Genomic DNA, 26,998 nt, shown 5'->3' on the forward strand with positions numbered 1-26,998 from the left:
ACTATTTATAGTAAGTCATCTTGGACATGGCCGGACATTCAGTCACAGTGGTATGTCGATGGTAATTGTTTAAAATCGACAGGAAAACTTATTTATCATTGATAAGATTTTTTATGCATTGATAAAGCCATTTTATAAAGTTAAATTTAAATATTTAACTTTATTAATGCATAGACTATAGTTTGTGGGAAATATTTAAATTAAAAGAGTTCCCTTTATTTTTATAACACATTGGAGACATAAGGTACATAAAGGGAGTTATGTTTTATCCCACATTGAGAAAACGAAGGATTGAGCTCTTGTGAGAACACTATAAAAGAAATGGAAGAGCTTTTTTTTTGTATGCTTGGATGAAGATTAATGTTATGTTGCTGGATATCTGATTATCAGGCTTGGAGGACAGAATCCCTCTTTGCTAGCATTCTCTTCGCTATTGGAAGACACAGTCAGGAGGATCAAGGGTGTTTTCACTTCAGGAAACACACTGGGTTTCATTTGGGGCGTTTGCATAAAGAAATTTACAAGGGTTTGAGGTGCAGATCTGAAGTTAGTTATTGCTATAGTGCTGCATGAACAGTATTTTGCTACAGTCGGCATGAGCAGTATTTTGCTACAGTACGGCGTGAACAGTGTTGGTATCAAGTTTACTTATTTTTCTAACTGATTAGAAGTTTGGAGGGCTGGCTGACTACATCTGCAAAATACTACGGCAACTAATTCCAGGTTTCTTCTGTCAAATTTTGATATTTTGCATAATAATTGTTGAATACAAGTCTGAATAGTTGTTGCAGCCTTTAAGGCAGCTGTAAGTGCACATCTACATTTAAAAATCACCCTTTATTAGCAAATTGAAAGAGTTTCCAGATTTCTCATATACTATTGAATGTGTGCCAAGTGTTTGTGAAAATGTTATGATGTGTATTATGAATTTTAATGTCACTTCATAGTTGTTCCTAAATCTACTCATTGGAAAGCAATTTATTGAGGAAATCAACTTTATGAGTTTGCATACAAAGTGTTTGACAATATTCCTTAAGTTAAATTTATGCAAGTCAAAGTTCAAATCAGGGGAGAATATTACAAGATAATGATGTTTTTATGCCAATTAAGGCTTTGGATATGTGAAGGGAAAAAATAGGTCTTATAGGGATAGACAAGCTAAAGAGGACTTTAATCAGTTTAAGGTGTTGGATACTCTAGCATTAGAGGAGGGGATTCTATTATATCTCTCTTTAAGCGTGACTAGTATGTATATGGCACTTATACATGAAAAGAACTTTTTCTTAGTAAGGATGTTGGGTAGGAGTAGGGAGTGTCATTTATTTTTCTTGACTTAAGGGTTTTAGGTGATCCTTCAAATTGATAGGATAGCATTATTTTGGTAGACTTGGCTAAGGAGGTAAAAGTATTAGATAAAGGTAAAGGGAGTTCTCCGGCTTTAGTATTGCAACAAAAACTCTTCAAGAAAGTTTCTTTTGAAACTTCCTTGTAAGATGGCTACAAAAGGATCATGAGAAGATCAAGTTTTTTTGATGAACTATTGGTAGAACTTGGGTCTATAAAAATTAGTTGAGTCTCACTTATCCCAATCTGTTTAATAATTATCCCTAAGAAAGAGGATATTCATGATTTAGTGGCATTTGATTCCAAAGTATCTCTTGTATTCAAAAGACTAAGCTTTTAGTTGGCTCTATGTTTCGAAGTTCCTCTAGCATTTGGTATTATGACCAGTGTCAATATATTTTTTCTCTAGGGTGTTCTAGCAGCCTTTCTCTCTTTTGGAATTTAAGAATTTATAGTGTTCCTCTTTGGTGAATATCTAGCCACTTAACTCTCTTTATGGTTTCCTCTAGTTCAAAGATTAGAGAGACTATACTAGTTACTAATGTGCATGATCCACTTGATTTTATTAGCAAAACATTTCTATGGTCTCAAATAAGGTACGGTAGTGTGTGTGTGTGTGTGTGTTTCCCTATATTTTGGTTGATTATTTCAATTCACTATTAGTTTTGGAGGAGAAGATGGGAGGGTTTTCTTGTTTGGGTCCTTTCTTTTTACTCTTTTATGTGAATTTGGACCTCTTATAATTAATATAGATATCAAGCTTGCTAATGGGATATTTACTTTGAATAATAGAAGGGGTAGAGAAGGTTGTATCTCTAAATGGTTGGATAGGTTTCTAGTTTTCTCTATTTGGGTTGGGGATTATGGGTCAATGCAAGAAGTTGGGTCTCACTTTTGGGCAAATGTGGAAGTGTTTTTCTTGTTTTTAGAATTTCTTGTCAATTGATGTCAAAATTTGAGGCACTTAGATATTGAATATTAGAGTAATAAAAAATGTAGCATTTAGAATGTACTTTTCAAATATGTCATTTGTTTGAATACCCATATGATTTGTTTTTTGTTTTTTATGTGGATCTTTAAAACCCACTTTTTCAAAATGTCTCTTTCAGGACCATACCACACTTGTTTATGGACACCATTATTTGACACAAATAAATGAATTTTTCTAAATACTTTTAAATGAAGATACTTAATAGACTAAAGATTGAAGAGAGTATTTTTTGTTAATTTTTAATTGAATATTTTTTAATTAATTTTTTAATTGGCTATTAAGCTATTTTTAAAAACCTCTCATGTACTAACACCATAATTTGATCAAAATTTCAGTTTTTTTTCATTTTTCTTTAACTTCAAAAGAATTGTATGTAGATTGATGACATATAGATTAATTTAAGAAAAATTGAAAATTAAAAAAAGTTATGAATTATTTTAATGAACTTCGCTATTTTACATTTAGGTACCACCTTTGATTAAACAATAGTGCAAAAATAGTGAATAAAGTTTGAATCCTATAAAATTTACATTTTTGAAAGTACAATAGTGAGAGATATAATGGGTTTTCATTTCTTCAAAAAATTCTATTGGGCAGGCCCTCTAAAAATTATGCCAAGGCCGAAAATCATCAATTAATTACCTTGGACAATTTTTGAGAAATCAGGACCTAGGCTTGGTCTCACCAAGCTTGTACCATGCCTTTCTCCAAACCAATGGCTAACCGCATCTTCTCACCAATGACTTCAGAATCGAACGCCAAGTTTTTTAATTTAAAAATTGAGCACCCAATTCATATTTAACCATTGGGCAAGAATTGTGCGTCTAGTTTATAAACCTAGAGCCTAATTAGTTGAAAATTGGATGCCCGAATCATAGATACCCATTAGGGCCCAAAAGCTACCCAAATAAATAGTTTGCTAAATTTATCCATCTGTTTTGAGCTGTCCATTTATAAATGTACATGCTTAAAAAATAAATAAAAATATTATCATTACATTTTAAATGACTGATTTTGGTATGCCATAGAAAGCAATTTCTATGCTAAATTTTGTGTAACAACAGAGGATGAAAACAATGAAATGTGATATAAATATTACAGGATAAATCAAATTGCATAATCATAGCTGAATATTTAGAATGAATACTCAGAAAGACTCCTTTTAAGCTCATAATTTCAACAAACACGTTTATCTTTGTTTGACTAATTTTTGTATGATATAGAAAGCAATTTCTATGCTAAATTTTGTGTAACAACAGAGGATGAAAACAATGAAATGTGATGTAAATATTACAGGACGAATCAAATTGCATGGTTTATTCTTATTGAACTATACTTAAGTAACCATTGCCACTAGGAAAGAAGCAGATCCTAGTATTTTATTCAATATGAGATACACACATGAACTTCTTGTTATAGAGAAAGAGAGGAGATCCTGATGCTCTCAGCAGTATAAAGTGGGACTGGCAATAAGAGGCTCCTCCAGCATCCTGAACAGAGCAATGCTACCTGCCTTGATCTCTTCAACTTTGGCTTCATCATATGGAACACCAGGGAGTGTGTCATAACTCACGGTTGTGATCGAAATGGATCCACCCCCTGCTTTAGGTGTAATCTTAATCTTGAACTTTGTGTAGGCCACTTTTGTCCCAATCACTCCTCCTTCCACATGGCTGAACCCATAAACCATGTTGTCCTCGTCGATCAAGTCAACTTTCTCTTTCACACACCTATAATCCTTGTTGGCTGCAATAACAATTATATTAGAAAAAAACGTCCCTAAATCAATATATTCATAGTTCCATATAAAAATGTTTTCTCTAATGTCTAAGGATTGAATCATGTGCACATTGTATTTATGATCAAAATGTTTACCTTCAGTAAAGTTAACTTCTCGAATGGTACCAACTCCTCCATCTCCTTCAAGAAGGGTGATGCTTGATACGAGGGCTGGGACTTGTTTAGGCATAAAGTTGTGGATGTCCTTCGTTGAATTCCACAGCCTTTTTGCCTCCACGGGAGACTCCACCTCAATTGTATAGCTTCCTGCCACCATCTTCTCTTTAGTTATCTCAAGATATCAGATTTCTACTTTGAATATTGTTACGAAACGCTTGTCTTGCCTTCGTTTGGTGTGATGAATGAGAAGATGTTTATTGGTATTTATAGAGGTGTTCATCTACTTATTTGCCTTTCTTGTGAAGTGATATGTGTGCCATCTTCTCAGTCGTTTGTTGACTGACTCAAGTTTCGGTGAAATGTGAATGGGAGAAACGACTTTGGCTCCTTCAAAGTCATAATATAGAGAAGACAAAATGAGCAGATGCTTTATTCTTATCCCCTAGCACCAAGTTTCTCTGCCTCATTGAAAGCCAAGAGATACGGTGCATGTTAGTTATCATTATTTATTACTTTTCAAACCGTCCCTGACCCCACAGTTCAGATATTATGGTACTGTTGCACGTTTGTCAATGGTCAGAGGCGGATCCATTTACTCTACTTAATTTAGACTCAATACAGCAGTCGCTTGTTGTCTGGCTTTCATTTATCCTTCACCAATCCATTTTCATTAATTTATTTCAGAAGCTTCCCGGTAGCCTTCTCATTTGAAATTCATATTATCATGTTCTGTCCAGCAATATTTTCACTGAATCCACTTTTTTCAATACAATATAAGCTGTAAGAGGTAAGCATTAAGAAATTGTAGTTAGGCGTTGGGCGTTGGGCGTTGGGCGTCAACAGTTTTAAGAAAAAGAAATTTAAGTAGAAAAGGTGGAGGTTAGAAATTGTCTCATCAAGACTTTTTTCCTCTCACTTGTCAATTATTTAGATTCACAATAACTAAGCTATTTTTAAATGTATTGATTAATTGTTAAAATAGTATTTCAATTATTGAAGATAGAAAATAACATTGTCTATTTCCAATTCTAATATTACGCATCTCTATAAACTCATTTCATGTTTTATCATTCACTAACTTTGTTCAAGGAAACAAATGTAGATGTGATCTAGATTGTGTCAATATATATACATTTATATTACACCCTTCAAAAATTATGTTCAATTTTGTGTGTCATTCACAATAAAAATTTCAACAAATTCTTCCAGGGTGCAATAGTATGTAGTGTGTTGGTTCAGAGTAATTGATACAAACATATACAGACTCGACAAAATAAAAGTGGGGGTCGCCTAATGGTTCATTAGATCCTTGAGACATTTCATGGAGTTTCTAAAAATATGCATGAACTATTTAGGATCAACTGAATATAAGGACCGATCACTACAAGGCTACTCATGTAATTTGAGAATGAATACAAAAACATATAACAAGAAGATCAAATGGCCACCATTTTTTATTGAAATTTACACTATAAAATTCATGATTGTTGAAGGAATATTATTTCTGATTTGAGTTGAAACCCCATGTAGGTATATATGAAAGAGGATCTAGAACACCGCCAACATGAATCTCTACCACAAATATTACATAAAAAGGCTAGTAGCCCAAATTAGACAAACAAGCTACAACCTAGAAAGATAATGACCAAAGAGAATCCAATTGTTGAACGGAATTCAACACCCAAGGTTGGTGTCACAACAAGGAAACTGTCTCTACAAAAAAGGGATCAATGGGGTTTGAGGCTCCCAAAATTGTAACACAGAATATAAATGGTTCGCTAACCCATCATAACAAATCATGAGAGTCCCACAAAACCTATGCAAAGAGAAGAATTGGACTCAAACCCAGGATTGTAACATCCCAAAACCTACCAACAATAGAAACCGAAAAAAAGACATCCACTAGAATGGGCCCTTGAAAATTAGCAGTATCCATCTAGTTAAAAAAAAAGACTCTTCTAAAAGGGACTCCAAAGAGGAGCCCATAAATAGAAAGGGGTTTTGACTGGATCCTTTAACTAGCAAAACCTACTAACAGTCCAACAAGTAGATAATACCATGAATACAACCTTGAAGTGAAGAGTAAAGCACAAAATGAGAGATACCAAGGGTGTGCTCTGTTAGTAGCTTCCATTTCAACCCTCCTTATGGGAGTGTTTATTCATAAAGCAAGACCACTTGACACGTCATGGTCCTTGTCTAGCTTCTAACTATCAATCTGGGAGATCCTCCTTGTCTAGCTTGTAATTGTTGATCTAGGAGATCCTTTACAAAGCAGTTACAAATTTTTGTAAACCATCAATCTCTTGTCATTATGTGCTACCAATCACTCGATTGTAGGTTTTTCAAGACTAAAAGCCTTGTTTGCTAGTTGTCAATTTAGGGTAGAAGGAAAATGAGCAATCAATGGATCCCAAGTTGTAGTTGTAACTTTGTTGTGGGTGTCCCTCCCTTTTCCATGTCAATCCTCTCACCTTGTATTCACAATCCTAGAAAGAAAAGTTGCATGATTTTTAAATTTTAGTGATTGTTCATAAAATGCATGTCCTGATCGAAGCTATTGTATCTATCAATTGGCAAATTTCCAAGCATCATTCTTTAATGCCTTCAGTATGCTATTCTCTTTAGCTTCAGTCTCAACATGTCATCTCTAATTCAGATTCAGTTAGCAAAGATGAAGGACAGTAAGATCAAGTATGGAGATTTTGATCAGTTTGTGGAGAAATATGAAAGCAATAAATACTAGAATTCCTAGGAATACCTACTTGTCCAGAGTGGCCTAGTATATGTAGAAGGCTTTTCTTCAGCTATGCAATGTTCTGAACTAGAAGCTGCCTGTGCGAAGCATTATCATCATGTTGAGCAAGAAATTATCCAACAGTAAGTGTTAGCAATGATTAATTTAGAGAGCATTGTATAGGCCCTAGGGATTCCCTATGATCACATAATGGAGAGACTCACTATTGGAGTTGGGCATGAATATTTTGAAAACCACAAGGACTTTTTCCTCAACATTGTCACTAAGAATTGGCTCAAGACAAAAATGCAAGATAAGTCTCAATTGCCTATCAAATTTAAGAAATTTCATTTTAACGATCCTATTGTTCATGTGATTACATTTTTACACTAGATAGTCAACAAGCCTAATTCAAAGAGCTTTGAGTTTTGGATGTATAAATTCATTTTGTGGGTTTGTGGGAAGAAAAACTATATTCACTGGATTGATCTTTTGAGTTCCTACTTCCATACTCAAGTAAAGGACTTCCCCCAAAAGATGGAGTTCTATTTTTCTTCTATATTAATATAGCTCATTGACAATTATAGAAGACTTTGGGAAGATTTAACTCTATAACCTATATAGCTTGTTTGGGCCCCAATTTATAAATTATTCCCTCATCTCGCCACATGCAAAAGGTAACCCATATTTTACCTTAGTGAATGATGTCATTTTAATGAAGATGGTCAAATAATTGGAAGGATGACCCTGCATGAGATTATCTCTGGAAGCCACAAATTTTTCCTAGGTTTTGGTGATGTGTTCACCCAATTCAAGCAATTTAGCTATCTACCAATAGGGTGCTTTGAGAAAGAGACTTTGTAACTATCTTGGTATCCACAAGCCTACATTGGAGGACTTTTGGGCAGATTGTATTGATGAAGTGGAAATGTTCAAGAAGAATTTTACTAGGCTCACTTTGAATCAAATTCAATCCTTCAAGGTCAATCTGAAAATATGGATGTTGTCAGAAAGGCTAACTACAATGATTCACATGTTGATATAGGACCTATGAACCCATATAGTGAGGTCGATTGTGCAATTTCCATGTTAAAGAAAGACACAAGTTCAACCTTATAAATAATTGGTGACTTCTATCATAAGTTACCTCAAAGGAGAAACCTTCACCCCTTCTCTAGTTATTCATGACATAGAACTCCTTTACCAATTCAAGAATGAAATTGGTAAGATACAAACTTTGGCACAGTGGGTAGAGCATATTGGGGAACAAGGCATAGCATGCCTAACTTCTCTCAAAAACTTATATATAAGCATTATGAGTAAAATACAAGCTCTAGTCCTATAGTCACAAAGAACAAGAGAAGACCACAACAATTGTTATGTTCTTTTTGGAAATATCAGGAGAATATTGGAATTGTAACTTGTGGTATTAGCAATCAAGAAAATAATAGAGAACCCTACCAAAATCAAGTCATCTTGGCTATAATCTATTGAATGGAAGGTTTCCGTGTATGTTGATTTTAGCAGTTACCTTGGCCAGACCCTTGATAAATATGCCCATCGTCTGGTTGATATTAAGAGTGACTTAGCTCTTTGTAAGTAGGCTTACCGATGAATTTGAAGAAAGGTTATTGAAATGAAAGAGGTGAAGAAGCAATACAATGAGTTACTATCTAAAAATATTGAAATGGTACAAGAAGGAAACACATAAGTATTGGATCGGTTCAACAACCTCCATCCATAATTGGACGCCCAATTTTTAAATTTTTAAATCAAGCACCCGATTCATATTTAACCAATGGGCACAACTCGTGCATTTAGTTTATAAACCAGAAGCCCAATTAGTTAAAAATTGGGCACCCAATTCATTGATACCTGTTGAGGCCCAAAAGCTACACAATTTCTATGCTAAATTTTGTATAAGAATTTTTTCTCTTAAAACACGAAATGAAAACAATGAAGTGTGATATAAATATTTGAGAACAAATCAACTTGCATAATCATAGCTGAATATTTAGAAAGACTCCTTTAAGCTCATAACTTCAACAAACACGCATATCTTTGTTTTTTCCCCTGTTGAAAGGAGGCTGCAACATAATAGCTATTATTTAAGTAGAGACACATTTTTATTATTTTTTTAATGTAATTGAAAAGAGGTTACAGTAGAATAGCTAGAATTTGAGCCCACATTGAGAAAGTCTCAAGCTTACTGTTGTAGCCAACTCTGAGACATACGTATTCTTATTGAACTATACTTAAGTGACCATTGCCACTAGGAAAGAAGCAGATCCTAGTATTTTACTCAATATGAGATACACACATGAACTTGTTGTTATAGGGAAAGAGAGGGGATCCTGATTCTTTCAGCAGTATAAAGTGGGATTGGCAATAAGAGGCTCCTCCAGCATCCTGAACAAACCAATGCTGCCCGCCTTGATCTCCTCCACTTTGGCTTCATCATATGGTACACCAGGGAGTGTGTCATAACTCACAGTTGTGGTCGAAATGGATCCACCCCCTGCTTTCGGTGTAATCTTAATCTTGAACTTTGTGTAGGCCACTTTTGTCCCAATCACTCCCCCTTCCACATGGCTGAACTCATAAACCATGTTGTCCTCATCGATTAAGTCCACTTTCTCTTTCACACACCTATAATCCTTGTTGGCTGCAATAACAATTATATTAGAAAAAACTCCCCTAAATCAATAGATTCATAGCTCTATATAAAAATGTTTTCTCTAATGTCTAAGGATTGAATCATGGGCACATTGTATTTATGAGCAAACTATGTGTTACCTTCAGTGAAGTTAACTTGTCGAATGGTGCCAACTCCTCCATCTCCTTCAACAAGGGTGATGCTTGATACGAGGGCAGGAACATGTTTAGGCATAAAGTTGTGGATGTCCTTCGTGGAATTCCACAGCCTTTTTGCCTCCACTGGAGACTCAATCTCAATTGTATAGCTTCCTGCCACCATCTTCTCTTTAGTTATCTCAAGATATCAGATTTCTACTTTAAATCTTGTTAAGAAATGCTTGCCTCGCCTTCGTTTGGTGTGATGAATGAGAAGATGTTAATGGTATTTATAGAGGTGTTGATCTACTTATTTGCCTTTCATGTGAACTGTATTTGTGCTCTCTTCTCAGTCGTTTGTTGATTGAGTGAGTTTAGATGAATAATGAATGCAAGAAATGACTTTGGCTCGTTCAAAGTATAATACAGATTGAGTGAGTTTAGATGAATAATGAATGCAAGAAATGATTTTGGCTCGTTCAAAGTATAATACAGAGAAGACAAAGAGAGTAGATGATTTATTCTTTATCATCTTAGCACAACTTTCTTTGCCTCGTTGAAAACCAACAGATACGGCGAATGTTAGGTTTGATTATGTGCTACTTTTCAAACCGACATAGAAGCTTCCTGACCCCACACTTCAGATAATACCGAGCTGTTGGAGGTTTGTTAATGACCAGAAGCAATCTACTTGATTTAAACTCAATACAGCCGTCGCTTGTTGACTGGGCGAACTTAGGTGAAAGGGACGCGAGGACTGACTTTGGCGCATCCATAGTCAAGAGATGCGGAAGACAAAACGAGGAGTCGCTTTATCTTATTATGCACCAATCCATTTTCATTAATTTCATTACATGGGTACTTGTACCTACCCTATGCTATATATACCTATGTATCTAGGTGTCAAGTATAACGTAAATGTATTCTAAGTCTCCCATCTATGGAGAGCATTATTAGTCCCTGACTTAAGGTAGGAGACTATAGTTTTTGAGTGCTTCTCATTATTAGTTTCTTTCTTGGAAACTGTTCAAAGTGGAAATATCATACCAAAACTTATAGTGTTAAAAAAAATCTCAAATTAAACATAGATCATAAATATAAATTCTCTTTTTGCTATTGGCTATCGGTACTTTTCTTAGGAGTCTCTTTTATTTTCTTCTTAGAAAATTTCAAAAAATAGAAATATAGGTATCATTAGTAGGACATCATGTGGCATCTTGCATGTTAGTGGCTATGCATGCTTGACAAGCATTCTTCTTTTTCCAGATTTGCTGCAGTTCCTAGAATTTTCCATCTTCGGCATAAATCTAATGGTGAGATGATTGAATGGCTAATCTTTTCAATCTTTTGGCTCTGTCATTGCCCATTTGTTTCCACCATGAATAGATGATGAGCACTTACAATGCAATAGTTGATATTTTAGGAGGTGGACCTTCACAATTTAATGTTTCCATCAATGATGTTGTAGCAACATGGATTGAATGCTAGTAGGCGACTATGAGATTTAGTCTTCTTTCTTACTACAAATTTGTTATGATCTCTTTCTTCTAATTCTCTTGTCTCATTCTTATCCAATTTTGAATACTCGAAGGAATAAGTACAATCTTGCAACCAATTAAACATCTAATTAAAACACTATGTTGCAAGAAGATCATTGATCCCTACAAGTACTTGGTGACTTTTTTGAGTTCAAAGAAAGTTGTATAAAAATTGAATTCCAATGTAGAGCCTATACTCTTAGTTTTATATATATCAAGTTCATGATGTTTGATAAATGAAGTTCTCTATAAAAAAATTTGTAGTTGTACTAGTCGTCTTATTCCTTTGTGATTTTGTTGAATGTCAATATATCTCAACAGACAACACTATCTTTCCAATCTCGAACACCAATCAAAATTTAGCTATGTCAAAAACTTGTTTTCTATTAAATTCCATTTTATATGACTAGTTGACCTAATAGAAATAAAATTTGAGTGGTAATGTTGTGAGTATGGTTTATCACATATAAAGATCATTCTTTATGTAAGCACCAATGTATAAAATTATTAATGGTTTTTGTTGTTCAATGTGAAATAATTGTTTCAAATGTAGCTTCAAAAGGTCACGGATTTATAAGATGACTTCTAGTATGTAAAGATCTTAACTTCTTATAGACTTTGTTTTTGGCTCTCTTTATATAGCCTAAATCTGGATTTCTGAACATTACAATCATAAGAGGATCCTAAGGGTGAAAATCTGGGATTCTATAAAACAAATTGTTGTACATATGATTGTACTTGCTAAGCAAGAGGACTCTTCAGATAGGGTTGGACAAAAGTATTCCGAGATCTACTCTACTACACATACAATATAATAAACTACGAAAAAGTTCTTCATAGTCAATTTCTTCTTAAAAAGTTAATTGCTATCAAATGACTTTTGGTCAATTATTATATATGTAATAGGGTTCCAACAATATTTTTTCTATATATGGAAGTGTGTTCTTTAAAAAAAAAACTGAGGTTCTATCCTAGCTGAATTTATTAGAACTAATATTTCAAGCATAAATATCAAAATAATGAATAATCATTTATCTATTATGAAGTAATTTTGTAGATTCCATCTTTGTCAAATTTATCAATAATTTATTTGATACAAATTAAATTCTGCACCCTCCCCCCTTTGTAATCAAAGTCTGAAAGTAAAAGCTCTTTGATAATCAATAAAATGAATAGATGTTACACCCTTAAAAATGATATCTATAATACTTTTACATTTAACTAACATTTCTTCTATGTATTATGGTACCTATATGTTAATTTAATTATAAATAATAACAGTTTAGTTGATTTTGTTATAATGTAATAGTTTAATTAAGGCCTTGTGGTTCTTTTAGTTAATATTCAAACTTTATTGATAAATATTTATATTGAGAACGAGGTCTTCCCTTTGTAACTTCAACTATTTGAGAGTATAAATTTAATATTTTAAAATTGGATTCATTGGTTTAAAATTTTATCTAAATTTAAGTATGATAATACAATATAGTAAACGTTTTAAAAGTAATAGGCATGCATATATTTATCATAGATTGATATTTATAAGATGGAGGAAAGGACATTTTGCATTTAGGTATACTGCAAAAAGAGCCCCATCTTAGTACACCTAATTTCATGGCCACATCATCGATACTAATATTGGAAAATTACTTGTAATGTAGAAAATTATAGTTTCATGCATATGGGAAGTTTTGGAATACGATATAATAGATGGGTTTCTTTTCTTTTTAACAATTTAGTGCTTCAACATTCTCTAATGGACACATCCTCTAAATATGGTTTCTGCACACATTGAAGAGTATATATTTTGTATTTAATGTATATTCTAAACTAGTTTCTTCTTCAAACTAGGGTTTTTAATGTAATGCCTTATCTTTTCATATAGAACTAGAATCACAAGGACACATTGAAGAGGAGATTAGAACTCTTCTAGTCTCACAATCCATTCAGTTTAATCTAAATCATAGATGGTTTTCATTTGATATGTGATTTACATAATCTTTCTTGTGTATTTGTTATAAGAAATATTAATAATTTTTAGATAATCACTGAAATTTAGGGGTCAATTTTTCACCTTGGTTTAATTTTAATCGTGTTCAAATTCACAATATTTTCCAACCATGATCTTTGTTAGTAGGCTTTTAATCAGGGGCACTACTAAGGTAGAAAGATAATATATCGAAGATATTGGGCCTAAAAATATTTATTAAATTAGAGGTTAAATTTGAAATTAGTAGGAGAGACTCTAAAACATATGATTTATGACCATAGTGAAGGAAAACACTTGTCCCAATGTATATATCTACATATATTGAGGTACGGGATTGCAATTAAAATAATAATAATGTAACATATCAATGAGCCATGATGGACATGGTAAACCATGTAAACCAAGATGCCTTCAATATGAGGATAGAGTGTGTATCGCCAACCACATATAGCTATGCTGATTTGATTGATTAAAGAGCCATAATAGACTTGGTAAACCATGTAAACCAAGATGCCTTCAATACAAGGATAAAGTGTGTATCACCAACCACATACAACTATGTTTATTTGTAAGCAATCAAAGTATGGTATTCTAACCTTCAAAAAAATGAGATTTTTGTCCTAAACATATTTTCAAAGAGAAGTTATTTCAATGATGAAACATGATATTTCATGTGTTAGTGATACTTCATTTGGATTAAAATGTATTGGGTAAGGGAGCTTGAAAGCAACCCAATTTTCAATTCCCATTGTGGCTCAACATTATCTACAAAAGCTGGAGTTGAAACAAAAGAAAAGATAATGGATGATTCCAGAAACAAGTGTGGAGAATCTTTTGGTCTTTCTATTGTTAAAAATCCTATTTCTCTTGCCAGGCTTGTGATGGAAAAGTATTGGCATGCCAACAATGCTTTCATTGGAGCTAAATTGCAAGAGAGAAGGTTGGTTTAGATCTTTTTTTTAATAAATATTACCCTTCAAAGATGGAGTTTGTTTCCTTTGTCTTATTAAGTGAAAAGTTTGTAGATGAAAATATATAACTAATGGACTAATTAAATAATTAAACAAGAATAACTAATGGAATAATTAAATAATAAAGTAAGAGCAGTAGGAAAAGAATTCTAGGTTTAGATCTTTGTTTCTAATAAATAATCACCCTTTAGAGATGGAGTCCATTTCCTCTAACTTATTAAATCCATGAAAAGTTTGCAGGTGAACATGTGCAACTAATGGATTAATTAAATAATTAAACAAGAGCAGTAGGAAAAGCATTCTAGTTGAATTGTCCTCGGCTTAATTACATAGAAAAGAAAACTGATACTAAGAAGTTTATAGAGGAAGACAAAATGTGCATCAATACAACCAATTTGACTTATTCTCATCATTTTATCTTTGATAATTGTATAGCCAACACAAATCTCCATTCTGACTTATGAAAAGTTTATTCTCACCATTTTGTCTTTCATTATTGTATAACCAACACAAATCTCTCCTCATATGTCTATTTATTCAAATTTAAAACTAAGAACCTCCTATCCTAACCACTACAACTTCTAATTTTAATAGACTAATTAAATAAGAGAAATAGGAAAAGCATTCTACTCGAATTGTCCTTAGCTTAATTACATGGAAAAGAAAACTGTTATTGAAAAGTTTATAAAGGAAGACAAAAAATGTAATGATACAACCATTTTGACTTATGAGAAGTTCATTTTCACCATTTTATCCTTCATTATTGTATAGCCAACACAAATCTATTTATTGCATAGCCAACAAAAATTTCTAGTCATATGCCTATTTATTTAGATTTAAAACTAAACCTCTTATTTTAACTACTATCAATCTGCTTCCAATAATTTCTTTCTTTCAAGATTTACTTTCCACTACTCACAAAAGGCAGGGACTCAAGCTCAAATAGAGCTCTTGTTGTTAAGGACCTTGATTAAGATTTCAATTTATTTTTTTTCCTATATTTTTGCTTGCATATCAACTTGTTGTTTATAAAGCTTAATTCAATACCTAATTAGTTTGAATTCTTGATACAATATTGAATAATAATAATAAACTTTACCACTTTTCATTTCAAAAGTTAATCATTTGCAACATGTCATTGGTATATGATTTATGTGTCAATTTTAGTCACAAAAAAGTTAATGAAGAAAAGCTTCAAACTTACAAATAATGTAAGATTTTTCTTTTAATAATGGGACTTTGATGTTTGATATCTTATCTTAGTATTAAATTAAGAAATAATATAAATGAGTATTGTTAATTCACTAATAATGTAATATTGTAGAGTACATAGATGGACATTATTACATTATATTAGAATCATAAGTTGTTGGTAATAATCATTTTCTTCACCAATATACAACTAGATTTATTAGATTCTAATAAAATAATAATAATAATAAAGTTACTAATCTTTTAAAGATGATACAAATTTAATCAATTTCAAATTTAGATTCTATAATATAAAAGTTTATTCTAAACTCATTATTTCATACCTTAAATGAAATTTTCGATTCTTCATATTTAGTTTTATAATTAAAGGTTAACTTAATCTAAGATTTAAAATTTGAAATCTACATTTCTGCATAATCTAAACATTAACTTAAAATTTAATCCAATCTCTTAATTTCTAATGGATTATGGCTTTTATACCAATTAACTAAATTTGGATGAATATTTCTAAATGTTATTAAACAAAAACATATTGTGTGTGTCTTGCAATTGGAGGACTATGTGAAATGACAATTTCTTGAGGACTTCTATTAAATAATTCATGTGTCTTTTTTATACTTTTACATTTTACATAAGTGCTTATTAAAGAATTTTTAATTGAGGTATTACAACACTATACCCTCTTCTATTATTCATACTAATTTTGAAGCTCCTCTTGTACTTGTAGTAGCCACCTTTTACATTTAAACAAAACCCAATGAACTTCTCTTTTGTGAAAAAAATATTTGGCACTTAGAATGGTCTTCACTTGAAACTAAAATGATTACATGCATCTACATAATGTTGTATTGGGATAGTAAAAACTCTTAAGAGTTCAATAGGTAAACACTATGAATAGGAGTAGATAGTAAAATTATAAGGTTTGCATCTACAATGTTAAGATTCTAATCTTATAGTGTGTTTGTTGCATGTCTAAACTATAAAAAGAATGTGTTATAATTTTATTTTAAAGTAGAGATCTACTTAACTGAATGTCAATTATAATTAATTATGAGAATAAAGCTGACATGTGCTCAAAGTTTCAAGTAAATTTAAAAATAAAATACAATCAAACAATAGTAGAATTAGACAATAGACATGTCTCATTATTCTCATATACATAAATATAATAAATGAGTTAATTTATAGAACAATGCAGATGAGAAACTACCACCTAGAGTTGCAACTTTATTTAGAATGGTAGGATGCATCTCTGAGCTATAAGTATAAATGAAAATATATATAACCTAAGAAATCTTATATATTAAATGCATAATAAACTAAGATGGGAGGATGAATAAATTTCCATAAGACATTAATATTTTCTTCAATCATATCCAAAAAAATGTATCTTTATCATTAATCATACATAAATGTAAACATGTGAAAATGTCGAACCACCCTACACAATAAAACACTTGATTTACATGGTGTATCATCTTAAATTGGAAACACTTAGTAATGATGGTTTAAAATATATTTCATGTGAGATCATCATCTCATTGTATCATTCCTTCATTGTTCCCCTTTCTTCTCATTTTTCCTATGTGGAATTAGGGTAAGACCTAATTAATCATTTTTAAAGCTCCTATTTTCATGGCATAAAGCTCAAGGTAGGGTCTAGCCACCTAGGTCCTCCCTTTCCTTCACCCTAATAGCCCCAACTGATGATGTAATCGAGAATTCTATGAATTTATGTAAAATAAAAATCATATTAATTTTTATATTGCCATTGATGGAAAGTCTTAGTTGATAAGACATTATGCTAATTCAGTAGAGTTCTATATCATTTGATTTATGAAGAGAATTTGAAGAAAGTATGTTGATGACAGAGTTGATAAGCATGGTATTCAATGGGTACTTGAATGAGTTAGATTGTGATAATGTAATGTTGGTTTGATTTTTTTACAATCATGTAATCTTGTAATGTAATGAGCTATACAAGCTACATCGAGTGATAAGATAAAAGAAGGAAGATAGTGTTCACTGAGTGACTGCGATTGTCATTGAGTAGTTAGAAAACCAAGTTAATAAATTAGTGCTAGTTGAGTAATCATATTTTAACCAAGTAATGCATTGTCCGAGTGAAATGTTATGTTCACTAAGTAATAAAAAGAAGAACATGTTTATAAAACTAACATCTGAGGCTGACTTATGGTCAAAATAAAAAATGTTCAAGAAGTTCAAAGGCACAAGTCAAAGTTTGTTACAAGATCTATAACTCAAAAAATAAAATGAAGATCTAAGGATGAAAATTGAAGAAGGATAAGGATGAGCACAACGTTCCATAAAAGTTATATTTTTCGAGTGACTAAGTGCAATGAATCTGAGATTGACAATTTTGATTAAGAGACAATAATTGGAAGAATTTGGAAGTAGAGAAACTACTATTTAAGGAGTTGGAACAAGTTTTTGGATGTTGATTATTGACTTGAATTGCTAAAGAAAATAGATTGAAGTGTGAAATTGAAAGAAGCAAGGCAACCCAAGAAAAGAAAAGAGAAGATTAACTAGAGTTAAGTGCAAAGTAAAAAAGTGAGAAGGAGTGAATCAACCAATAAGAGATTAGAACAAAGAGATCAAAAAGAGACTGAGCATAACAAAGATCTAAACAAGAAAGGTAGTGTTATACCTAACAGATAATTTGTAATGTTAATTTATACTCATTGTAGTAGAAAAATATCTTAACCAAGTGGAGCTAACAAGTTTGTGAAATCCTACATGGAAAAATTAATTAGTAGTGTTTATAAGTCCTTTAGATCATGTCACTCTTTAGACAAGATCAAGGAGTGATAAGGTCTAGATGGTCTTTTGGAGTAAATCCTCTAACTAGGTTACATGAAAAATGTGTACATAAACCTTTAGCAAGGTTGACTCCTAGTAGAGCTCACTTCAGAAGAGTGAAATTTTTTGGGTTGCCAGTCTATTATAGTTTTTCCCTTTACAGGGTTTCCATGTTAATAATATTGGTGTCAAATGTGTGAATGTTGTTATGTTGCAAAGTAACTTTTCATGATATTTATTTTCTACTACAATTCAATAACAACTAGATAACACTAAAGTTATAATACTAGCATTTAGTAATAAGAGACATGATGAGTTAATAGTTTGGAGTAAAATGAATATAAGAGTTAATTGTGAAGATGAATGATATCACTGAGTGAATATTTTTTATGTTTATAAAGGTTGATCTTTGGTACTAAAGTATTTGAAGCGACTATAGGATAACTATACATGACTAATTCACCTCCCCTCTCTCTTAGATATCTAACAATTGGTATCAGAGTATAGTGCTTGGAGAAAGAAGTTTAAAACAACTTGAGCTAAAGATCAAAATATGGGTAAGTGAGAGGGATCAAAGCTGAACAAGGAGAAATTATCCTCATGGAAAGATAGAATGAGGCTATAACTATCTAGAATTGGAGATAATGTTACAAATTGGTTGGAAAATGAATACACAACATGTGTTTCTCCTATGACTATGGAAAAAATGAATGAAAAGAGGAATCACAATAGTCTAATTATTGATATTTCATCTTCCCTTAATGATGTTGAGTTTGATGATATCAAGAACTACACTAATGTGAAATAGATGTTGGACAAATTTACACTTGTACACGATGAAGATCCTAATGTGTTGAAAGCTAAAGTTGAATGTCTGAGAGACAAGTATGATGGCATGAGAATGAAAGAAGGTGAGAATGTTGCACAATATGTGAATTGAATCAAGGAAGTTGTGAGTACAATCAAATTTTTTGGTGGTGTTATCAGTGATAGTGGAATTATAATTAAAGTCCTTAGAACTCTCCTGCCTGTTAATGTTATAAAATTTTCTGCAATTCAAGAAGTAAGAGCTATGCATGATAGTATTTTGACACTTGACAATTTAGTTGATTAGTTGACTACATTTGAATTGAGAAATTACAACAATAGTATGGTTACACTTGGAAATACTTTTAATTCTTTACCAATCTTTGGTATTTCAAAGAAAGAGAAGAAAAATAAAAGTGAGAGTGAATCTAAGTCTAAAGAGGATTTGGATGAACTTGGAGCATTACTTGAAAGAAGGTTATCAATAGGTAAAGGTAAATTTCCCAAGTTTGTTTCAAGTGCAATAAATTTGGTCATTTTGTTGCTAAGTGTCCTAACAAAAGTAAGAGTAACCAAAGTGACAAGAAAAATTACAAGTACTGTAGGAAGAACAAGAACTACAAAGAAAAAGGGAAGATGTCATGCTATATTGTTGAAGAAGAGCACACCAAGTCCAATACTGATGAAGAGAAGGATGTAGTTGAGATGGTATATTTTTTATATCAAGAAAGATCCCAATGGGGAAAGGTATGAGAGTGGAACTACCCTTCTTTCACATTTTAGCAAGATTGGTTCATAGATTGTAGATATTGGATGCTCACATCACATGACTAATGATCTAAGTAAGTTTGATAAACTTCAAGAAATTAATGATGATGGAAGTGTTAAGTTAGGCAATGATGTTCCATGCATCTCTAGTGAAAGGTAGAGGATCACAAATGTTAAATGATAAAATCATATGGCATGATGTTTACTAGGTACAAGGACTAAAATATAATATTTTGAGTGTTTCTTAGTTGAAAAATTAAAGTTACAAGATGGATTTTCATAATAGAATAGTCAACATCCTTGATGATGAAAATATAATTGGAACTAGGATGCATAGAAAAGATAACTTATTTTATCTTGATCTTATTATTGATACATGCTTATTTTCTAAATTTGAGGATGTATGGTTGTGGCATAAGAGGTTGTGTCATGTAGACTTTGACAACATGGTGAAGGTTAGTAGAAAGAAAATATCTAGAGGCTTACCAAATCTCCAAAAACTTAAAAAATGTTATGTAAAGAATGTTAGCTTTACTTGATGACAAAGTCAATCTTTCCAAGCAAGACACACACTTCTAATAATATTTTGGAACTAGTGCATACTAACTTATGTGGACCTATGGGTATAGAAAGTTATTATGGTGATATGTATTTCATCTTGTTGGTCGATGATTATTCTACAATGATGGTTGTAATGTTAATAAATTTTAAATTGCATACATTTGATATGTTCAGATGGTAGAAGGCTAGAGTTAAGAAAGAAACTAGTAAATCATTTAAATGCTTAAGATCTGATAGAGGTGGTGAGTTTGTGCCTATTGAATTCACTAACTTTTGTGTTAAGCATGGTATTAAGAGATATTTATTTGTACTGAGGACACCACCACAAAATGGTATTGCTAAGAGAAGAAACAGATCAACATTGTTGATTGAAAAGATGTTGCACAAATACTCTAGAGAAAAGCTATTAGCACTATTTTTTATACTCTCGACCGAGCTTAGTCAAAGAAAGGAACAAATAAGACACCTTATGAATTTTGGTACGGTCATACACTTAATGTAAGTTATTTCAAAATGTCTAGAAGTAGGTGTTATATTCATAAGGATGCAAGGAATGGAAAATTTGATTCAAACATAGATGAAGCTATATTATTTGGCTATTCATTTAAGAGAAAAGATTATAGATAGTTGAATAAAGCTACTAACCAAATGATTGATGCAAATGTGAGAATTGATGAGTTTTCAAACAAGAAAGTTGTGGCAAGCGAGAAGGAACCTAAAGATTACAACAAGTTTTTGTATGTGTATAAAGAGGTGCTAGACACACTACCTGAGCTACACTAGAGAGCCACTAAGCACCATAAAGCGGCACCTATGTTACAAACTCCTTTACCCAAGTACCAGACAATACAACCCAAGGAAGAAGATAAACCCTTGTTGAGTGAAGAAAAGTTGAGAATCAGAGATAAGAACCTATATTAGCCAAATATGTGAGAAGTAACCATTCACCTAAATAAATCATAGGAGACAAAGTGCTAGAGTGTTGACAAGAAGTATGTTAAGAGATAATTTACTTGTTTGATAGGTGATTTTGAACCAAGAATAGTTAAGGTTGCATGGGAAAATGAGGACTCGATAAATGCTATGAATGAAGAAATCAATTAAATAGAAAAAAAAATACATGGAAATTAGTACCAAGACCTATAGACAAGAATGTGATAGGAACAAAATGGATTTTTCATAGATAAGTTGAATAAAAATGGAGAAACTCTTTTAGAGGATGAAGAAAACATCAATAATGCTTTAAGTTGCCTGGACACCTTTTGTCAAGCTTCTGGTTCTACCATTCAATGGCATAAAATGCTTTGCTTTCGCCAGTCCTTTTTGCCAACTTCACCTTGGCTTAGCTAGTTTAAGTTGAAATGGGTTGCTCACAGAGAAATATTCCACTTTCTTGGCATTCCTTTTGCATTCCAAGCATCACCTATGGAACTTTGGAATGTTGTGTTGGCTAAGATTAGCAAAAAGCTCGACTACTGGATCATAAAGTCGCTTTCCCTTGTGGGAAAATTCTAGATTTTCTCTAAGATTCTTGTGGCCACTCATGTGTATTACTCATCCTGTTGGGCTCCATCCAAAGCTTCTTACATGAAGCTAGAAAGATTGCTTAGGGATTTTCTCTGGGCCTCTAGTTCTTATCACCACAGCTTTCACAAAGTGGCCTGGGATTTATGTTATTTCCCAAAAGAGTTTGGTGGTCTTGGCTTGCTCTCCACCATGGCTTTCCACTCAGAGACAAGGCCTTTCTCTTTGTGCAAAATGGATTATTAGGGCTCTCTTAGGAGATGAAGCTTGGAAGATTTTGGTCAGGCACTACATTTCTTTCGGCTTCCCTATCAACAAGCCTGCTTGGAAGAGGATTGGTTTCCAAACCCTTCTCATTATGCATGAGCCCATGGTCATTCAGGGCTCCTTTGTCATAAAGAGCATCTGGAAAGCCTAGGAGGTTGTTAAGCCCTAGCTTTGATGGGTTGGAGATGAATTTTGCAATGGCCTCTCCTTGAATCAACATAACATATGGCGGTCTCCCTTGTTTGCCATTCAGGGTACTCCCCTCACCAAGACTCAAGGGGCCTGCTTTGCATTTTTTCAAACATGGTATCAGAACTCCAAAGGACCTTTTTTCATAGGTCACCATGAGTTTTAGGACCTAGGAAGATATGCAAGTACAGTACTACCTTGTCCATTCAAACCAGTACACTTTTGACCTTTTGCTTTCTTCCATCCCTATTCACTTAGTTCATAAAGTGGGGATTCAGTCTATTCACCCTTGGTGACTTGATTGGAGGTGGTTTCCTGGTACTCCTTTTTCTAATTACAAGCCAAGTTTGGGCTACAAATGGCTGCCACCTCATCTTCCCATGGTGGATACGCTAAACCACAAATGGCATTTGCAATCTTCCCTTTCTCAATGGAGAAAACACTTTGACACCATATGGAATGCTATAACTAAACCCAAGATTGTGCATTTTTCTTGGTGCCTGGCCTTCCAAGGTCTTCCCCTAGGGCCTCAGCTCAAACACATTAGGGTTCCTGACCCTAGATGCCCCTTTTGTGGACAACCAGAGTCTTTTTTGCATATTTTTTGGTTCTGCAAGCGTGCTAAAAATTATTAGCACTAGATTCATGATTTTTTCAAGCCATTCAGACCTAAGCCTTTCTCTAGGCATATGATTTTACTAGGTGACTCTTCCAGATTTCCTTAGAAGTTCACCCAAATTTGGCATACCTTCAGGTTGGAGATCCTATTTTCTCTGTGGAAAGATACGAATGTTGTTCTTTTCACACATAGCTTTTTGGATGTTAACATTGCTATGCATAATAAGACATGCATTTGTAATAATGTAATTATGTAGATTCAGGTGCAAGATAATAAAGTTGCACTTGAAGTTGCTCACCTATGGGAGCTACTCAATCACTAGGGCAATGCTCCTTGTACTTTCACTAGAGTTCCCCCAGATGCCTCAGCGGAGATCTCGACGCCTCGCGGCCATCGTCCTCGATGCCACTCCTTCAAATGCCACTTGCACACCCCATGCTCTCAGGCTTCCCGCCACCACTCTCAATGGTGGTGATGGTGGATGGAGGTGCCACTCAGCTTCCCCACCCCATGGTGGTACTGGTTGGTCCCCAACTCCTCCTCCTGGTTCCCATCGTGCACACTCAAGAAAGTGGCCTTGCCTAGACCTGGCGATTTCTCCTCCGTGGCCAGAGGTTAAAGATGTGGAGGCTGCCACTATTGTTGCTACTGGTGATGATGGCTAGATTGTTCTCAGCCCACCCCCCAATCCTAAAGATGATTAGGGTCTTCAAGATAAAGATGATCCACCACCCTTGGCTGGCACTACTTTGGCAGCCTGAGGTTGCCTTATATGTTTTTTTTTTATGAGGTTGCCTAAGGCTTTGACCGATTGAACTCTTTGATGGGGTGATCTTGTATCCCCGGCCCCTTGTTTGTGAATTGTAAACTAAGTATATTTTATTAATAGAAAAGGTAACTATTCATCATAAAAAAAATGGAGAACATAATGAGAAACAAGGAAAGATTGGTCTGCAAAGGTTATGCACAAGAAGAAGGAATTGACTATGGTGATACTTTTGCACATGTGGAAAGTTTGGAAGGTGTAAGAATATTATTTCCCTATGTTACCTACAAGAAGTTCAAATTTTATCAAATGGATGTCAAATCCGCACTTCAAAATGGAATAATTGAAGAAGAAGTTTACATAGAACAACAAAAAGGATTCATTGAACTTGATTAGAGGAACATGGTTTGTAAATCAAATAAGGGATTATATGGAATTAAACAAGAATTGAGAGCATGGTATGAAAGGTTAAACACTCTTTTTTAATTAAGATAGGATTCACTAGAACAAGTGAGAACAATAATCTAATTTGAAATATGAATCTAAAAGTACGGTTTCGATTGTTGAACATTTGTGGATGATAATATATTTGGAGGAAATGAAATTCTATGTAAGACATTTTCTGATCAAGTGAGTAAGGAATTTTAGATATCTATGTTTGAGGAGATCTAGATTTTCATCGGATTAAAAGTTCATCAAACAAAGAATGGTATATATGTGACTCAATCTAAGTATGTAAAGAAAATCTTGAAGGCATTTGGAATGGATGAGCCTAAACCAATTGGTACACCTATGGTGACTGGAATAAAATTATCCAAGGAAGATAGCTTTGGAGATGTGAGTGAATCACAATATAGATACATGATTGCTAAAGTATAGTATGTTGTGGATAGTAGACTGAATATTGCACATGTTTTTGGAATCTTTGCAAGGGTTTCCTCTAATCCCAAGGGAACACACATTACCATTGTGGAAGGGATATTCGCATATCTAAAAGGAACTAAAGATTTTAGCCTATAGTATTAAAAAGATGATGAATTTAATCATAAAGTCTATACAGATGTTGATTGGATTGGTAATGTTGATGATAGAAAAAAACAAGTGGTGGAGCTTTCTTTTTAGGAGAAAGATTAATAACATGGTTAAACAAGAAACAAAGTTGTATTTCACATTTTACTATTGAAGCTAAATATGTTGTTAATGCAATCAATTATTCATATATTTTTTGGATTAAGCACTATTAGAAGGAATAGAAGAAGAGATAATTGATTATGTCACTATTTATTATGATAATACTAGTGAATAAATCTATCAAAGAATCTAGTGATGTGTGCAAAGACAAAGTATATAACAATCAAATATCATTACTTAAGGGGGAAAACTTAAAAGAATTAGGCTTTAATATGTGAAGTCTAAAGAGAGAATTGTAGATATATTCACTAAGACATTGCCTAAGGATGCTTTTGATTATCTAAGAGGTAAATTGGGGTCATGTCCCTATCCAAAATTCACTGAGTAAAGATGCATGTTGCATCATTCATGGATGAACAAAAATATATTTGTGGTGTTGATCCAAGAGTTTACTCTTTAGGATTTTCCTAAAGTTATAAAAATTATTATGATGAAACTTATGTAAATAGTACATGCAACTTACAAGGATAACTACAAGGTTTTATAAGTTTCACATTGGAACCTGTACTGACCTTTGGCATTGTTGTCAAAGATGGAGAACATCAATAAATAAGATTAAGAAAAAGGAGAAGTGAAAGACTAAGACGAAGAGAAAATTAGTAAGGAAGGATGAAGATGACATTAGAGTAAATGATGATGTTGTTGAACAAAAGAAGATCATATCCTAAAGGGGAGAAATGTTGAATAAAGTTAATGTTTTTTAAGATACAGATCAATTACATCTGTTGAGGAAATATGTTGCAAAGAGAACCTAAATGAAGTCAAAAAGATACAATTTTTTATTATTGTCAATGCATATTTTTTATTATATTATATAATATTTTGTAATTTAAAATCATAAATTATGTGTTTCCATCAATGCCAAAGGGGGAAATTGTTATCCCCAACTGATGATGTAACAAAGAATTATATGAATGTATGTAAAAGAGCCATATCAATGGTTATATTGTCATTGATGTCAAGTCTTAGTTGATTAGGAATTATACTAATTTAGTAGAGTGTCATGTCATTTAATTGATGAATATGATATAAAGAAAGTATGTTGATGACAGAGTTGATAAGTATGGTATTCAATGGGTACATGAATGAGATGGAAAGTGATAATGTAATGTTCATTTGATTATTTTACAATCATGTATTTTTTTAATGTAATGAGCTATACAAGCTACATCGAGTGAGAAGGTGAAAGAAGGAAGACAATGTTCATTGAGTGATTACAAATGACACCGAGCACTTAGCAAAGCAATTTCATCAATTAGTGTTAATTGAGTAATCATGTGTTAACCGAGTGATGTATTTCTCGAGTGAGATGTTATGTTCACCAAGTAAAAACAAGAAGAAAAACTTTGTAAAAATTGAATATGAGGCTAACTTATGGTGAAAATAAAGAATGTTTGAGAAGGTCAAAGGTGCAAGTCAAAGTTTGTTACAAGATCTAGAATTGGACAATACAATGCAGATCTAAGGATAAAAATTGAAGAAGGATAAGGATGAGTACAAAGTTCTATAAAAGTTATATTTTCTAAATGATTAAGTATAGTGAATCTAAGAACGATGATTGTGATTGAGAGACAATACCTAGAAGAATTTAGAAGCAAAGATATTACTATTCAAGGATGAGTTGGAGAAATTTTTTGGCTCTTGGTTATTATAGAATTGCAGAAGAAAGTAGATTGAAGTGCAAAGTTGTTGAATCTAAAAGAAGAAAGGAGAACCAAGAAGAGTAGATAAAAGATTAAGAAGAGTTAAGTGCAAAATGAAAGAGTGAGAAGCAGTGAATCATCCAGTAAGAGATCAAAAGAAATTCCCTAAATGTATGTAAAAGAGTCATACTAATTTCTATATTATCATTAATTCCAAGTCTTAATTGATTAGACATAATGTTAGTTTAGTCGAGTTCATATTATCTGATTGATGAAGAGGATTTGAAGGAAGTATGTTGATGACAGAGTTGATAAGTATGGTATTCAATGGGTACTTGAATGAGTTAGAAAGTAATAATGTAATA

General features: G+C 32.8%; 2 protein-coding genes across 2 annotated transcripts; both read right to left on the reverse strand.

Annotated features, from left to right (window-relative positions):
• Positions 1 to 3,598: 3,598 nt before the first annotated feature.
• Positions 3,599 to 4,484, reverse strand: LOC149540203 (major strawberry allergen Fra a 1-3-like). The gene is made up of 2 exons (XM_089799503.1): positions 4,211 to 4,484; positions 3,599 to 4,081 (listed from the first exon to the last, which is right to left on the reverse strand). Exons 1-2 carry the CDS (start codon positions 4,389 to 4,391, stop codon positions 3,780 to 3,782), a joined length of 483 nt encoding a protein of 160 aa, XP_089655629.1. The 5' UTR covers positions 4,392 to 4,484; the 3' UTR covers positions 3,599 to 3,779.
• Positions 4,485 to 9,073: 4,589 nt separating this feature from the next.
• On the reverse strand, positions 9,074 to 10,028 carry LOC149540204 (major strawberry allergen Fra a 1-3-like). The gene is made up of 2 exons (XM_089801345.1): positions 9,768 to 10,028; positions 9,074 to 9,636 (listed from the first exon to the last, which is right to left on the reverse strand). Exons 1-2 carry the CDS (start codon positions 9,946 to 9,948, stop codon positions 9,335 to 9,337), a joined length of 483 nt encoding a protein of 160 aa, XP_089657471.1. The 5' UTR covers positions 9,949 to 10,028; the 3' UTR covers positions 9,074 to 9,334.
• Between the last annotated feature and the right edge of the window lie 16,970 nt (positions 10,029 to 26,998).

This window comes from Cupressus sempervirens, chromosome 9 (assembly GCF_028749045.1).
Source record: "Cupressus sempervirens isolate cs-2001-9-10 chromosome 9, ASM2874904v1, whole genome shotgun sequence".
Classification (NCBI taxonomy): domain Eukaryota; kingdom Viridiplantae; phylum Streptophyta; class Pinopsida; order Cupressales; family Cupressaceae; genus Cupressus; species Cupressus sempervirens.

Coding starts and splice junctions, on each gene's coding strand:
- LOC149540203 (XM_089799503.1), bottom strand. CDS start 4,391: ATGGTGGCAGGAAGCTATACAATTGAGGTGGAGTCTCCCGTGGAGGCA. Junction 4,082..4,210: donor AGAAGTTAACTTTACTGAAG/GTAAACATTTTG, acceptor TTGTTATTGCAG/CCAACAAGGATTATAGGTGT.
- LOC149540204 (XM_089801345.1), bottom strand. CDS start 9,948: ATGGTGGCAGGAAGCTATACAATTGAGATTGAGTCTCCAGTGGAGGCA. Junction 9,637..9,767: donor ACAAGTTAACTTCACTGAAG/GTAACACATAGT, acceptor TTGTTATTGCAG/CCAACAAGGATTATAGGTGT.